The 16,535-nt window shown below is 39.4% G+C and overlaps 2 protein-coding genes across 4 annotated transcripts in view; one reads left to right on the plus strand and one right to left on the minus strand.

The window, feature by feature from the left end:
* The first annotated feature begins 1,226 nt into the window (after window positions 1–1,226).
* On the plus strand, window positions 1,227–7,530 carry LOC125288560 (B- and T-lymphocyte attenuator-like). Of its 3 annotated transcripts, XR_007192503.1 has the most exons (7): window positions 1,227–1,529; window positions 4,592–4,924; window positions 5,034–5,087; window positions 5,321–5,446; window positions 5,549–5,589; window positions 6,167–6,660; window positions 7,457–7,530. XR_007192503.1 is itself a non-coding variant. In XM_048235020.1 (6 exons), exons 1-6 carry the CDS (start codon window positions 1,451–1,453, stop codon window positions 6,524–6,526), a joined length of 993 nt encoding a protein of 330 aa, XP_048090977.1. In that variant the 5' UTR covers window positions 1,227–1,450; the 3' UTR covers window positions 6,527–7,350. The 3 variants fall into 3 exon arrangements, 2 of the variants coding, with proteins under 2 accessions (XP_048090977.1, XP_048090978.1); XM_048235020.1 differs by lacking the exon at window positions 7,457–7,530 and having other exon boundaries at window positions 6,167–7,350; XM_048235021.1 differs by lacking the exons at window positions 5,034–5,087; window positions 7,457–7,530 and having other exon boundaries at window positions 6,167–7,350.
* A 3,836-nt stretch (window positions 7,531–11,366) lies between these two features.
* Window positions 11,367–16,535, minus strand: part of zgc:172122 (uncharacterized protein LOC571844 homolog) — a 15,572-nt gene continuing 10,403 nt past the window's right edge. Inside the window, exon 8 of the mRNA XM_048234387.1 lies at window positions 11,367–13,368. The gene's annotated coding sequence lies outside the window, so the exon portion shown is untranslated. The remainder of the gene's footprint in view (window positions 13,369–16,535) is intronic.

Genomic DNA, 16,535 nt, shown 5'->3' on the forward strand with positions numbered 1-16,535 from the left:
GCTCCAGCCTGTATATAGGCTAATGATTTTTGAAAACGAACTTCTGTGGTCATATGCATTTCACAGGCAAGCAGGACAATTTGGGAGTTTTTGACTGCATGGAAACGATAATAATTAGTGTCAAGCACGGTTGTGTTTAGCCTAGGCCAACTATTTGCATTTATTTGTTACATCAGACGCTTGAGTGAAATCTTGACCTTATTAGTGATTGATAATAATAGCCTATGCCTACACTGTGTTTAAGCAGGCCGTGAACAAAGGGTTAACGTATAGCCTACAGGTAGAAAAAAGAACAATGGTGATAATTTAAGTTAGTTTGCCTGCTAGCTAACTTATCAGTAGGCTATACAGCCTCTCAATGGGAATTTATGTGATCTACCAGTGCAATAGCTACTTCTGTCTAAATAATAGGCCTACCTCTCCTTATTCAATGTAAACTTGGAAAAAGATAAATCAGGCCTTTCACACTGTCAGTTCTTGCAGTTCATTACCGAGTAAAAAAAAAAAACAGCTGTTTAGGTGGGCTCATAGAATTGGAACTGTATATGAAATGTTGCGCTGAGCTTACCAAAATGGCGCCCTGTCGGGCTCAGAGCGTACTTCATGCCTATGACGTAACTGATCTATCTTGCTCTGTTCTAGAATCTTTGGTCTTCAGGTTAACATGGCAAAACTCGAAAAGCTTGTCAGACCTCCCGTGCCTAGTGACGGGTTGCTAAGCCACGATTGGCCTGTGGCGCTTTTCGGGTGTGGCTCAGAGCCATATAAATTATTATAAGAAGAACATGTGTGTCTTAAGCCATGCATGACGTTACACTGCAGCCTAGTGGAAGCTTTATGACCAGATACATTAACAGTACATTAAGAACACATGTTTATTTTACCAAAAAGGAAGATGTGTTTTGAGGCTATATTGTCAAACTATATTAACCTTTTTTTCGATCTGTCAGATAATGCTCTTTTTCCCCCTAAAGAGAATATAGGCCATAGATAATTGTTTTTTTGTTTTTTTTAGATAGAATGCTTTCTTGAATGCCCTTATCATCATGAGTCGTGTCAAACTGCTGCTGTTTAACTCTACGTGTTTAAAGTGTATCTGTAGAGATGTGAGCATGTCAGAGCGTATGTTGTCTTTAACACAAAGTAGTTTCCAGCAGATGGTGCTAGTAGACTGAGGACATTATTCACAGTGTATGTGGGTGACACCAAATCAGAGACCCACAAGGTGTGTGTGCGGTCTGTGCGAGAGGTGAAGTGCACAAGAGGAATCTGCTCAATTCCGTAAAGGTGAAACGAGAAGCGAAACAGACCAGGACCGACTGACTCACAAACGCATTGTGATGCATAACTCAAGACCATTCCACTGGGGCATAGGCCTTGGATCTTTTGATATCTTTCCTGGGACTGAAGTATTGTTATTTTAGTGACTTCTGATCAGACAGATGCAGCCATGACATTAAGGAATGTCCATTTTTTCACTCTCTCCCAAGTCATCCTGTTTGCCAGCCTGTTCTCTACACATGCCCAAGGTGAGTAAACTATGCCTTTAGGACTTGTGAACACATGCATACACTGTGTGGAAACCAGAAACTTAGATCCTTTAGGTAATGACAATAAGGTCATGTGAGTTTAAGTAATGGGGCCTTAAGCCAGTATAAGGTAAGCAAGATTGGTTTTACTATTGTAGATATACAATGTGAGAGCATAGCTCTAATGCATACAAGTGCAGGTTTTTCAATTTAAATTTGCATTCTCTGTAAAAAGCTTGGTTGTGGATGTGTAATACTGATGGGCTCTTGAACTGTATAAAGCCACACACTCCTTTTTTAAAACTGTTTATCAGTCAGTGTTTCAGCAGAGAGCCTCAGTAAATAAACAAAATGCAATGGTTTGTCTGGGCAGGTCCACCAGATGCAGGCAGTTAGTTAAAAGTTAAGCTTAAAAAACAGTTACGTATTATAATGTTTATCACATTCATTAGATTAGAGAATAAAGACTGACATGAGTAACCAAAAACAACATATTCAGGAACTTCAGACTGAATCGATTCCTCAGTTTTTTTTTTTTTTTTTTTAGCGAAGAGCTTGCAATATATTTAAAACAGAACATGTCATTCATTGAACCCTGACAAAGGCAGTCTACCAAAACATCTGTCAAAAAAGAGAAATGAGTGTATGGCTACTCTTTATACTGTTTACTGCACACATAGTTTTATAAAATATACTCTTTATCATAAGTCAACTCATTCAGTCTTATTGCTCGACTTATTTGGTAGTCCAACATTATCAATATGAAGCCAACTGGAAGAAAAGCCAAAAAAGTAATAAAATGTGGTTTTGAAACTTAATTTACATAATGGTGGGAGGGGATTGTTTACTTTTTGATGGATGATAAATTTGGGGTGAACTGAATTTTCCACATTTATTTGTTGTGACATTTGAAAGTTTCACATGCAATTGTGGGTTGTTTTCAGAAAACTTTCCCCAGTTTTTGCCGTGATGCGGTGTCTTGTTTTTGTCAGAGGGGAAGAGGATGTTGGAATTGAGGGTGTAAGCTAATGACTGTTCATAGTACCCTCCAGAAGTACTGGCACCTCTGCTAAAGTTGACGAAAAACAGGTATAAACTAGATGTACCGCATAGCGGTACAAAATATGACCGCCGCTCAGTCCTGTACATCCGTTCCGCGAAAATAAATCACACTTCAATTTGTCTCCATATTTTACTCCATCCCCCACTCTTGAAACTTTTGTGTATGCTTGTTTGGCATGCCTGAATGTGTGTGTGCGGCTGCACAGAAAGTAGCCTACTGGTGCTGAAAAGGTGAATAGATTGTAGAATAGCCAAAGAAGATGTAGCATTGTTATAAAACCTTTAAAATCTCTAAACAATCACAAGTAGGGCAGTTCATCACAGTTCATCCATTGCAACTGGATTGATGAAAGGTCACTTACACCTGTAGGCTACATTGTATTTGGGAAAAGCAAAAGGTATCGGCATAATGTTATTTATTTATTTATAAACAAAAACATCTCTGTCAGTTCCATGCCGTTTTCAACAGCTATCAAAAACAAAGGTCATTTTTGGATGGATGGATTTTTTGTGAATGTTTCTTCTTCTACATAAGATTTTAGTCACCTTTAGTTCATGTAATACTTTATTGTCAATGCACAAATTAAGTAACAGTAGTCTGAAACGTTATTGTTAATGCACAAATTAAGTAACAGTAGCCTAGTCTGAAACGAAATGCTGTTTTACATCTAACCAGTGGTGCAAATAACTGACATGTCCAAATGGGCCTTGATGAAATGCGTCGCTAGACTGTTCATACACATTTTAACGGGCCAAAGTTGAAGAGCTGTTGTCCGTTATTGTTCGTGCTAATATAGGCTGATTCATGTTCCCTTGCATTGTGTAACTGAGGTCCATGGCTAGTCTGGCTTTCACCAGACCAAGCTCAATCTTTTAAGAAATCAAAAAATAAATAGCGGGCAGATCAGGCTGGGTTCACCCAGCCTAGTCCATATGGCACCCGATATTGTTTAATTTTCCGATTGAGATATCCACGCTCTGGCTATTCTAAATGCAAAAATGCATCAGGGAGTTATGACAAAACTGTAACTAACAAACTAGATCCTAATAGAAAGCTGTTAGCTTCCCTAAGCTACAGGTAGGCTTATAAGGTAGGCCTATTTACAACATAAATTGTCAATAGGCTATGCTGGCGACACAAATAAAATCTCCTTTGTAAACCAATGGCTTCGCCTTACAGTATCAAGCGGACTTAAATTGCCATATCGTGGCGAAAAGTTGTAATAAAATTCACGCAGCTCCATGAGTCAAGGAAAGCGCGAATGAAGTAGCCACTTCTAAATGGGACCCACTACACAGTAGCTTAAGGTGTGTTGCTAAAGCAGCCATAATGAAATGAAGGTGTCATTGTTTGGATACTTCACACACACATGCTTTTTAATTTCACAGACTACAACTACCAAACTGGAATCAAAGCACATCGATTCCCCTCTCACACCCTGCACGCACAAAATAAACAGGAGTCAGTCTCACGCATGTATAGGCAAAACTGTATCAGACCGGTGTAACGTTGGTAAATCTTCCATTGCACAGAATGATTTTTGTAGCACGTGCAACAAATGACAGTCGAAAGATACAATGGGGGGGGGGGTGGCCCCCGGGGACGAAACAAAATTTTTCCGTAAAAGTCTAGTGGGGCTACATACCCACCAAATTTCATGTGCCCCGGTGGTTCGGTGTCCCGGGTATCGTTGACCAAAAATTCAGGAAGTAGATGACGGGAAAAAAATAAATAAAATAAAAAAAAATTAAGGAATAAAATGTTTTTAACAAAAACACGTTGCTCACAATTATTGCTACACGTTGCTACCCAGATTATTTTTTATACCTGTCTTTAGTCAACTACCGAAGGTGCCAATAATTGGAAGGTATGAGACATACCTTTTTAGTCTACTAGATTTCTTGTTTAATTATTTTGGAAATATTGTACCTTTGTTTCCATACAGGACATGTAACATAACTACAATACCACTTAATCATGTTGTCTTCTATATTTTCAGGTCAGAATGAATCATGTCCCATTGAGGTCTTAGTGAAACGGAATTCAAAAGCTGAAGCTCTTTCATCAGAGAGTCTGACGATCAACTGCAATGTAACATACTGTGATAAAAGGCCAGCAGTCGGATGGTGCAAAATTACAGATTCAGATTATTGTATCCCTGTCAATGCAACAGATCGAATGGAAATACAATGGCGACACACAGAGTATTCACCGAGCATTTTATCTCTATATTTCAAACGCATAGGCATGAATGATTCTGGATTCTACAGGTGTCAGTATAAAGGAGCATCTGAAAAAAGTATGAGTCATTCAATCCATGTCACAGTGAAAGGTAACCATTGCATTTTATCTTTCTTTGATAGACATACCATACAGATATTATTTTAAAATCAACACTTTTTTTTTTCCAAATCAGAGAGTTTTGTTTTAAAACTTTACAGAAAAACATTTGGACATTGTACAACAAATTGTAAGCAATGAGAACCTAACTGCAAGTAAGGGCAACAATTTGAATTTTATTTTGAGTATTTATTAATTTTCGATTTAGCAAGTCATAGCGCCAACAAAATATGACTTTGTGGAAGCAATGTAGGCTAAGTGATTTGGGAAACATACCCCCACCCCCCTAATAAAAAAAAGAGTTTCTGTGATAAATGTGTTTATCTGTAATATTTAAGACTCTCATATTTAATGTGAAGTCAAATAAATAACATATTTTCTGTTTCAGATGCTTCCAATTATCAAACTACAGACAAGTCAGAATGGTTTTGGCCAGCCTTATTCATCTCCTCTGGAATAGCATTAGCCATCATCATCATCACAGTTCTGACATGTCTGGGTCTCAGATGCAGAGGTAGGGTGCTCAAATGTTTGTTTGGCTTTGTACTTGGATGTTGATGTAAATAATGTCTCTGAGGCATGTCAGTACTTGACCATGACTTTCTCTATATGATAGGATCACAGAATGCCAGCACGAAGAAGGCAGATGAGAATCAGGTAAAATCATTCCGGTTTTCACAGTTTTCCGCTCCTCTTCCTGTGTGTCAACTCTATGGTGTCTTCTCAGCCTCCTACCTCTTTACCACATCTAACAATGATAACAATCTATCTTCCCTGTTAATTTAACCTATGGGGAACATCTATACACTTAAAACGAATGTGTTGAAAATAACACAATTGGTCTCTATTTCCAGATAGGGACAACACAATTTGTGCTAATACATTGCTTTTGATATACTGTGTACACTTACAACAAATGTGTTGAAAATACAACTTGTGTTGTTTTTTTAACACATGTATATGTCCAGATAGGGACAACACAGTTTGTGTTGTTTCTCTAACACATTCGTTTTAAGAGAGTAGGGATTGTTTGGATGATCCCTGAAAGACATTTCAGGACCCTCTCCAGGAACCTCTCCAAATGGGCTCACACTGTCTTCCACCCTTGCTCATATCTCATTCATTGTGAAAATACACATTTGAAAGCACAGAGGAATGTGTTTGTCGTTAAGTGAAAAATGTGAACTGCTGATAATTTCTCTCCTCATTCCTTTTGTTGTTTGTTTGTTTATAGTATGATTCAGTACAGATGTCTGACATAGGTGCTTCACTTCCTGACTCCAGTCGTCATGTGCAAGCTAAGCCACGCCCTTGCCCACATCCCACCCCAGCCGATGCACAGAGACAAGGAGACTGTGTCTATGAGAATGGCCATGGCAGAGGGTCACGACCAACTAGCAATGTGTCATCAGATGTCGTGGCGCCGCAGAGATATTTGACCAATCACATTGTCACCCAGCCGAGGATGGTCGAAGAGGAAGCTAATCCACTTGTGTATGCCTCACTGAATCACCAGGTCAAAACCCGGTCACACACACGACCCATAAAGGCCACAGAGGAGTCCACTGAGTATGCTGCTATCCGCATATCTTAATGCTTTGTATTAGAACAGTTCATGAGCTACTTCTACTTTCTTGCTATATTTTCAACGATTCCAAGGTCACTGAAACACTGGGGAACATGAAACTTAAGCTTTAGGTCCAAAAGTTTGTTGTAGAGAATATGAAGGTGAGTGTGGCTTTCGAAACACTTTTTTCAAAATGTCAATATTTTGTAAACTTTTGTGAAAAACATTTATAAGAAAAAAGTGAGTTCTATGAATCATTCAGCAACCAAGGACGGAGTATGAAAGACTTTCAGTTTACAAGGAGTTGCAGGAGTAGGTGATGGAGAGAAGCAGGAAGTTAGGAAGCACAATTGTTTTTATATATACTATAGCACCGTATGGCGGTCATATTATGTTGCGCTGTACATCTTTCTAGTTTACAAAGAACAAGGCTCACTGTGGCTGGGGTTATGATTCTGTCATGATCAAATATGTAAATTGCTGTATATGTGTGATCAAGATATTGTTGATTTAGAAATTTTAATATGTTAGAGTTGTTAATGATATGCTGATTGTTGATGCTGTAGTGTAATATTGTAATATGTGTCAACCATTCCGACATTTGAACTACATCCATTTTGAACTGGCCTTCATCTTCTCAGCCAAACTGTGTGTTTTTAAGAATAATATCTATAAAATGGTGTCTCTGCACTTAAAATTGAGTCTTTGTTGAACTGGCAGAGCCACATGGGCTCAACCCAGGTAGCGTACACTGAAGATGAGTGCATATCTGCACTGTGCTGTGGGTTGTTATCTGTTAAATCAAATGTTTATGTAAGATTATTTTCAAAAATACGCAGAATTTGTGCTGTCGAGAGACAAATAAAATAATTTTAAGAGGTAGTGTTCAGTTCTGTTTTACAGTGTTCATTTGTGTTTTACAGTGACATATTTTCTAAACATGTCTCCGTACTTAAGGAAGTGGTATGCTCCTCTGTGCACATTTGCACGCCGTGAAGATGTGCGTGATTGCCGCTCGGTCACAATTGTTGGGAGGCACAGGACACCCCACAGCATGCCGCGTTGATGACGCAATTCTTGTCACGCGCCGTTTGGGCGGGACACAGCCGCAGGACTATACCAGGCCTACGAAGTCGCTTTTCAATTGCATGGTATCTGCTTAACTCAACTCGCCTCTATACTCTACTTAACTTGGTTTAGGTACCAGGTTTTCCTTCTCCACTGCAAAAAAGTAGGCCTACCCTCTTTAATGTAGCTGGGTGCCAAAGCGACGCCGAAAGAAACTAGCATGGCGTCATTCATGCAGGACACACAATAATAGCAATATCACCAACGGAGGAAATCAAGGGAAGTTTGTTTGATTCCTGGTAGTGGTTGTTTCTGTTAATGTTCATTTTAATCCATGAGACACCGTTTGTTGATTCATAAGGAGATAGAACGCTCGTTTTTAACTGCAGGACGTTACTCCATTGAATTAACGCATCTGTTGTGAATAACAACAACGTTAACTGCTTGTTGCGCTAACATGGCTGAGGTTTTTTTTTTTTTTTTTTTTTTAAATACGGGCTTGTCCAGAACACAGCAATGTCAATAGCACCCTTACAGAAATGTCAAGTGTCTGCGAACAGTTGCTGCAAATTTGCGGCAAGATCATATTTTCAAATGCAAATTAGGTTTCTGGAAAATAGTTGCGGTTAACTTTTGACAATGTTGCAGCAAATTTGCAGCAATGTCATATGCAAATTAGGTGCATCAAATCTGCCGCAAACATTTCATTTTTGTAATAGCGACCAATCAGTAACCTGCGATACTTTCACGTCACCTTTTGTTATCGCCTCAGCTCACTTGGAACTTCAATGGAGGTGATTCCAAAAATAGTACCAGTTTTTGCTAATGGAAAACCAAAGAAAGCGAGTAGAGTGGAGGCGAGTTGAGCAGATACCATGCAGTGGAAAAGTGACTTTAGTCTCAGGTATTCAGTCTTTTACTACCTTGTCAGTTCAACATTTTTGTATTCTGCTCTAAATACAATCTCACTAAACCTTCAACATACTTAAAAAGGTTTTAAACATTATACATTTATATAAAATGTGCCCTTCTTGCCTAGCCTAGTGTATTTTGCCTTATTGTCTGGTTTTCAGTATAGCCTGTTGCTGGATCACATCAACATGTGTGCAGGCTGCAAAAAACTGAGAAGCAAGTCACATGTACAGTCCCTATAACAACCTATCCCACATCCTGTGAGATGCAAAGGGAAGTTCACATCCGTGTGTGCAGTTTCACAGAAAACCATTACTGTATGTATGTGTTGGTATGCATGCACTCCGCCTGTGGACTCAGGTGTTTGTACCCCCAAGCATGTGTGTGTTAAAGTGTGTGTGTGTGTGTGTGTGTGTGTGCATGTGCACGCTGGTGTGTGTAAGAGAAAGAGTGCCCGTGGGTGAGACTCTTTGTTAACCACTTCACTCTGTGGGAGGCTAAACAGTTTGAGCAGTAAAAATGCAAGAAGTGTGTTATGTTTTCCACTGATTATTAGATATTGCTCACAAGGTGACTCACCTTCACTTGCTCTTTACTTTGATGCATTTTGAAGAGCCAGTTCATTTGAAAATTTAAAAGCCTCCAACTTTAAAAAGGGATTTTTTGGTGTGTGGTTTTCCATGGGCTTGCACTTGCTAGTTCAGACATAAGTTTCTGAAAAGGGCCTCTATAGTCAGTTCTGTTGTAAATGACATTACTAATAAATGGTACTGATTAAATTTAAATGAACTGAAGAAATCAGATAGTACAAGATGAATGCATTAATCCATCATCATTTCTTATGTTGTAAGAGTTTCAGTTTAAAAACAACAGCTTTACTCTAGTTCTGGACTCGGTTTGCTATGTTTGTATGAGATAAAATCAGTCAGTCGAGATGACATAACAGAGAGAGCAGCGTGAAAAGCTCATAACTGATGTCACCCATGGAGTAATCTTTATCCACTCATACCCATACAATTAAGACACTGTGCTCTCTGATAGGCTTTGTGTTTGTGTGAGGAGAGCAGATATTTTTTTGCTGTTATATCAAGTGAAAAGGCAATGATCTTAAGACCAGCAGGACATACTGGAAAGATAAATGGTACGCAAAGTATACAAAGTCGACGGTTCTCGCCCTAGGAACTATACAGGCACACACAGATAGAGAGAGAGAGAGTTGTGGTGAAAAAAATGGCAATTTAAAACTAACTTCACACACACACACACACACAGAGAGAGAGAGAGAGAGAGAGAAACAGACAGAGAGAGTAGTTGTGTGAGAGTGAGTGTGTAGTGTGAGAATAAGTTTACACACCCATGCTAAAGTTGACTAAAAAGAGGAATAAAAAATCATCTTTTGGAAATTGATCTTAATTTTAAAAAATGAAGAAAAATCCCACCTTTAAGGACAAAAAAATTATTTGTAAATGAATAATGTATTGTAAATAAATACATGTTTTTCCTTAAAATACAGGGGGCATAAGTATACACTATGTTAAATTCCCATAGAGGCAAGCAGATTTTTATTTTTAAAGGCCAGTTATTTCATGGATCCAGGACACTGTGCATCCTTCCCTTGGCCTTTGGAATTAAAATGGCCCCACATCATCACATACCCTTCACCATATTTAGGGATTGGTATGGTTTTATTTCAGTTAGCCTAATAGCTGGTTTGATTTGCATTGAGAGATGATCTTATGGAAAGTACCCCATGCCAATCTGTAGGTATTCATTCATTCACAAAGAAAATTGGTATCCTTAGGCTAATGGTTGGATTTTTACTATTTTTTTTAATAAAGCATTAAGATCAATTTCCAAATGATGATTGCTCTTTTTAGTCAACTTTAGCATGGGTGTGAAAACTTATTCTCACAACTGTATACAGCAAATGCAAAAACAGAAGGAAAAACCTGACAGTGACCCGGCAGCAGACACAAATTCACGGACGGGCATTGCACCTTTCCAGGGGGGGCACTGGAACTTAAATTGATCACGGTAGTTTAAGCTTACACTTGATAAAACATTCCAAGATGAAAATGTAGATCCAATTGTTGTAAAATGGTGCAGTTGAGACTGGAGCTAGTCATAAAAAAAAATGCAAAAATAAATCCGCAGATAAAACCAAAATCCTCGTTCATTTGCTAATCACTTTCAGATAGTGTTAGGGAGTTAGCCCCGAAGTTACGGATAACTTCAGCCCTGGAGTGGTAAGCTTCCTGTTCTCCGACTAGGTCAGAAGAAAAAAACTGTAAAGGTTAACGCTATTAAACAAACCCAGAAACTACTAGGCATACTTCTACTAACTACGATATGAGATATAGCCTACCTGCGAGCCGATAAGCTATATTTGTCATCGGATGACGGGTTAGTGCAGAAGTGAAGTAGACTGCGCCACGTAACCTCCTCTCCATTTAGGTGATGGGCTTACCTAATGTTCCTGATTGATTAGCTACGGAATAATACCGATTTTACAAGTTTTATTTGCTACTTGCTAGACTGACAAACGTATAGGCTAGGCCTACATTTAATAAGTGTTCAAAATCAATCTATGGGATTGGGGTTGGTTGGAGCAGCCAAGCTCGTCCAGGGCGGGATCCAGGACGGGCCTGGCCCCCCAAAGCCGCCGGGACTGGGAAAGAGCAAACAGTTTCTGTTCTCTGAGGTCTTAATGTTTTGCTCAGGCCTTGTCCCAGGTCTACGTCAACAGAATAATAGGAACCAAGTATAAAACCATCACACTGTCACATTTTCATTTCTATTTTTTGCAAGTACATAGTAATGGACACTGGTAGCCTACTTAAAAAAAAAAAAAAAAAACTGGAAAAAAAGAGCACATTGCACATACAGATTCACTACATCACAAAATACTCTGTCAATTTATTGCAAAATTATATCACAGAAGAATTGAAATGAACAATATGAACTGCAATAGCCTTCCATACAATTGTTTGCTCCTTTCTTTGCATTGGTTAGTGGGCTACTTGTAAACACCCATACTCTGCTGTATATAAATAAAGCTATGTAGTACATATCCAAAGCGTCATTACAGTGAACAACTTTACCATCAGTGAACACTTTCTTTCACAATATCTGAACATGGGACCGTGGATTGTTAGTCCTTAAATACAGAGCAATACTTCCCTCTAGTGGACATGTACAGAAAAAAAAGATCTGTAGGTGTGCATACCTGTGCGTGTGTGCGTGGTTCAGGGATGGAAATTAAATATTTTGTCCACCTGCCACTGTGGCTGGTGGATTCCAAAATCTACCAGCCACTCAACTTTTTCACCAGCCACTAGAGATATAGTACAAAAATGTGATATCATGATTATAGTAACCTAAATGATCACAGTCATCGGCATTATTGCGATACGATTAAAATGTGCTGAATTTTTCTCTAAACCTACCACCAATGTTGGACAGAACTCAAAATTGGCCTGTCCTCCATGCACAGTAGCAACAAAACTAAAGGCCAACAGAACAGCATTTATATGCCATATGTGTTATAAAAGTGGTGTGGCTCCTTTAAGACAATCCTTTGGGGTGAGCTGTGTAGTGTGTAGCCTACATCATCTGATTTTAATATTTACAGATATCTAGGCTATATTTAACATTTATTTTCTATTTGGCCTGTTATGAAATCATGCATTTACCAATTTAAGCACGGTTCAGTTTTAAGAAACTTAAATACATGCATGCTTAGCATTTTGTTAAAATAAATCATTAAGACTACATTGACAAACTCTTGAGCTGAGCCATGAGCTGTATATTCTCTGATTCTATTATTTACAGATATTTGGATCACTCTGGAACGACTAATTATGCACGAGAATGCATTACACATTTGTGTTCGGTAAGGTCTGCTGTTTATTCTGATATATGGTTTGTCACGTGTTGCGTGAAGAGTTTGTGAGATATTCCACCGAGACGAATGGATGTGGAGATGGGCACAGACAGATTATCACAGCAAATACTTCTCGAGTAGTTCAACAGAGAAGAATGGGTGAATTTGGATGCACTTTGTGTGCCTATAGTGTCAAAAAGTGAAGCGCTGCGCCATGCTACAGGGAGACTGCGGCTCACTGGTAGTTATTATAGATAACTTCAAATCAGCGCAATACTGATAAAATTACATGATCCCTACGAGACACTTTCTTATTTTTTAACGTCAGGGCCTATGAAAATTCGCCCGTATCTGACTGTATATTTGTGGTATACTAGCTCTATCTTATCCGCCACAGTGGCTGGTAAGTTGACCAAATCCACCCGCATTTGGCTGGTGGCGGGTGCTAATTCCCATCCCTGGTGTGGTTGTGTGTGTGTGTGCAAATATGAGCAATGACGTGGTCATCCACTACCTCTTTCTCTGGTACCAACATGACTTCCTGTCTAACATGTGGGCTGATAAAGAAATACTCCTGCTAGGCTAACAACAAATACTGAGTCTAAGATGTGTAGAGCTAAATCTAGCCACACAGACATTGAGAAAAAAACATTAGGCCTACTCTGTTCACTGCAGATCAGCAAAAATATACAATACACTTCAACTTGGAGATATTTTCCCCCCCACATATTTTCCACAAATAGCTTCCTTTTTTCCACAAATATTTACAAAGCGTCAGGCCCCATGTCCTAATTGTGATACTAAGCATAGTTCAGTTCTGAAAATCAGGTGTTAGTGATGCAGAAAGCCGTGTGCTGATGTGGTCAAAGTGAACAAGTGCAGTCAGTTCAGGTGTCTTGCAAGATGGTCCTGAGGTATCTAGTCAGGCTGCTCATGCTTGGGCTGGCAGTACTACATACTGTTTACTGTTTTCATAGCAGCATCTATTTTCCTTGTGAAGGGTTTTCTGAGGAAAGATAGAGGAAACAAAACAACAGGTTAGTTCGATAGAGGAAATGTGCATATCTATTGGTTAATTTGTGAATAGGCAGTTACGTAAATCTGAAATATGACTCAGGTGATAAGCATCAATTGGATACAATGCAGACAAATCTCCCTGAAATGTTCTACAAAAAAATGTCCCTGCATTCCTGTTAGTGCCTGTCAAAAAGTCCCTGATGTTTCTGATATTCCAGCACATGGGAAACCACATTTCAACAATCAACAATGTAAACAAGGAAGTGAAAGTGATCTAACTCAGCTGGGCTCAGCTCATGTGGCTACTTCATTGGAAGAGGTTACTGGAAGGAGTGATCAACACCAGGATGAAGACATAACTCAAAACTCCCTAAGGTAGTTGTCAGACTGACAACTTCCTCAATGCTTGAACTGAAAGACGTGTTATCATGCTAACTCTTGGACTTCCCTTAAATGTTAATATTTGCAACAAGGAAGTTGTAAAAGCATGACAAAGCTATGACTCCGCAATCACGTGCCACACCTCAAGATAGCTTCCAGGATTTCCAATAACAATACCAGTAATGGTAGATCTACTGTGCTGCCCACATGCAAACAGTCTATGGTGCTAACCAACTATGACGTGTCACTTCCGCTAAAATTAGTTTGAAGGCTGGCATCAGACTGCACCCTTTTAGCTAATCTTCAGGGACTTAGCTAACACAAAAGAGGTTACACATCACTTGCTATGACCATGTGTCACTAGAGTTCAGAAAAAAACAAAACTGAATCTTCCCTGCACTGCTGAATCACTGTGTTATCTCTAACGTTTTCACTTTGGAGTTCATTTGGACCATCTGGAGTTCAGAAAAAAACAAAACTGAATCTTCCCTGCACTGCTGAATCACTGTGCTAACATTTTCACTTTCTTTCTGAACCCCACTGACCTTCCCACCAACATGTCCACATTGTTTTTAATTCCCTTACACGTTGCTTGATGTTTCTGTTAATGGCCAGTAGAGGTCAGCAGACCTTTGTCATGAACTGCATCGCCAGACAGCATGACACACACAGCGCCAGACTGCATAACACACACAGCACGTCCTATAGATAAGCTTGCTTATGAGACTCACAGACTTCTGGGAAGACCTTTTATTAAATAGTGGCTTATGTGGTAGAGATTTATAGACTTCTAAGGCAGCCTCCCTTTCATTATGCAGTACCAAGGAATACAGATAGAAGATTAGGCTATTGTTACCTTAGCTGTGTTATAATCAGTGTAACCTATGGACTTGAGTGGCTTATTGCTTTTCTAAAACGGTTACCACATATACCTGGCAAGATTTCATAAAATAAAGGTACAGCAACAAGAAATGTAACGATTTAGATAATATTTCTTCCACCAAGAACTATTTTCTCTATCAGATTGGTTGCCAAGCAATGAGAGACACAGCAACTGTAACTTTTGTATCAAGTTGTAGCAGGGCAATAATATAGTCAAGGTGTGAGTTTGTGCTCATTATACAATGTCATCAAACGCGATTCAGCCAATCACAATCAAGGACTGGAACTATCAGTTTTAGAATTACATTTATTAATTTGGTTGGTGCTTTTATCCCAAGTGACTTGCAAATGGGAATCAACAATCAATTAAGTTGTGGACACCTTTTGAGAGTATGTTCTGTGTTATTTTTCTGAACGTTCCTCAGTGCAGTTGGGAGACCCTTTAAAAAATAACTCGGAGGATGGACTGACACATTGCCAGAAAAGGAGAGGAACAAATAACAACAATAACAATACAAGACCCAAAAGAAAAACAGGTGCCATCACTGAGTTAAAATAAATTAGTTAAAATATATATATAGTTTTTAAAACTACTAGAATGGAATTTTCGAAAAGACTACCAGATGTAGCCTACAATACTAAACCCAACTGCAGAGTGCAGGGCTTTTGTTGTTGCCTGGGCAATCTGACAAGTTCCTCTCTCCTCACTGAGGCCCCTGGTGTTAATTTGGCTACCCTCGGGGCATTTCAAAGGCCCTTTGGGGGCAGAAGGCTGAAACTGGACCCGTGCCCAGGCATTGGCAAAACTCTTTCCTGTCATGGCCCAAATCAGGGCAAAGCAGAGAGGAGAGGGGAGGGCAGCCCAGAGAGGAGTCTGAATGAGAAACTAGGGGGGGTACAGAAAGAGAAAGACCAAATGAAAGCATGAATGGAATGAAGCAGTAAAAAAGGAATGAGAAATCAGGATAGAAGAGGGGATGGAGGACAGAAAATGAAAGAAAGATAAAGAAATTATCCTAATTTCAATCAGATGAATCATCATTATATCGAGGGGCGGTGGTAGTGGCTAAGCACACAGTAGCCTGACAAGTTGTAGGTTCAATTCCCGGTTTCCACCGTTGCGCTTGTGAGCAAGGCACTTAACCCCAAGTTTCTCTGGGGACAATAACCCTTGTAATAATATAGCTGCAAGCAGCAATGAGGGGGCCAAGCAGTTGAGCAGGAGTTGTCATGGCAACACAATGTTGCTACATTATACACCCACCCAATTAACCTCCCATCCGACCCACCACACACATATACACAGATAAACCTCCGTGTATATACATGCGCATACCTCAAACATCACCAAATTTATTGTGTGTCCTCAGGTTGTAGTCATGAGACCACATACCAAGTTTGGTGTCAATAATGAAAGTGTTGATAATTATAGCGCCCCTAGTGTTCAAAGGTCACTAAATATATTGAGCATCTTCAGGATGTGGTCCCGAGTCTATGTACCAAATTTGGTGTCGAAGTTTCGCAAATTATAGCACCCCTAGTGGTGAAAGGTTGCTAACATTATTGTGTGTCCTCAGGATGTGGTCTTGAGTCCATGAACTCGGTTTGGTTTTGATACGTGAAAGCATTGCTGAGATATGACCTAAACTTCTGTTACTCTAGCGCCGCCCTAGTGGTTGAAAGTCACCAAATTTATTTTGTGTCCTCAGAATAAGGGCCCAAGTCCATATACTAAGTTTGGTTTCGATACGTGAAAGCATTGCTGAAATATGAGCCCACTTCCTGTGACTATAGCGCCCTCCTAGTGGTCAAAGGTTATTACATTTATTGAGCCTCCTCCTTATTGGGTCCTGACCCCATGTACTGACTTTGTTTTTTTTATGTCAAAGCGTT

Source organism: Alosa alosa, chromosome 23 (assembly GCF_017589495.1).
Source record: "Alosa alosa isolate M-15738 ecotype Scorff River chromosome 23, AALO_Geno_1.1, whole genome shotgun sequence".
Taxonomy (NCBI): Eukaryota; Metazoa; Chordata; class Actinopteri; order Clupeiformes; family Clupeidae; genus Alosa; species Alosa alosa.

Coding starts and splice junctions, on each gene's coding strand:
- LOC125288560 (XM_048235020.1), top strand. CDS start 1,451: ATGACATTAAGGAATGTCCATTTTTTCACTCTCTCCCAAGTCATCCTG. Junction 4,925..5,033: donor AATCCATGTCACAGTGAAAG/GTAACCATTGCA, acceptor AAAACTTTACAG/AAAAACATTTGGACATTGTA. Junction 5,590..6,166: donor AGAAGGCAGATGAGAATCAG/GTAAAATCATTC, acceptor GTTTGTTTATAG/TATGATTCAGTACAGATGTC.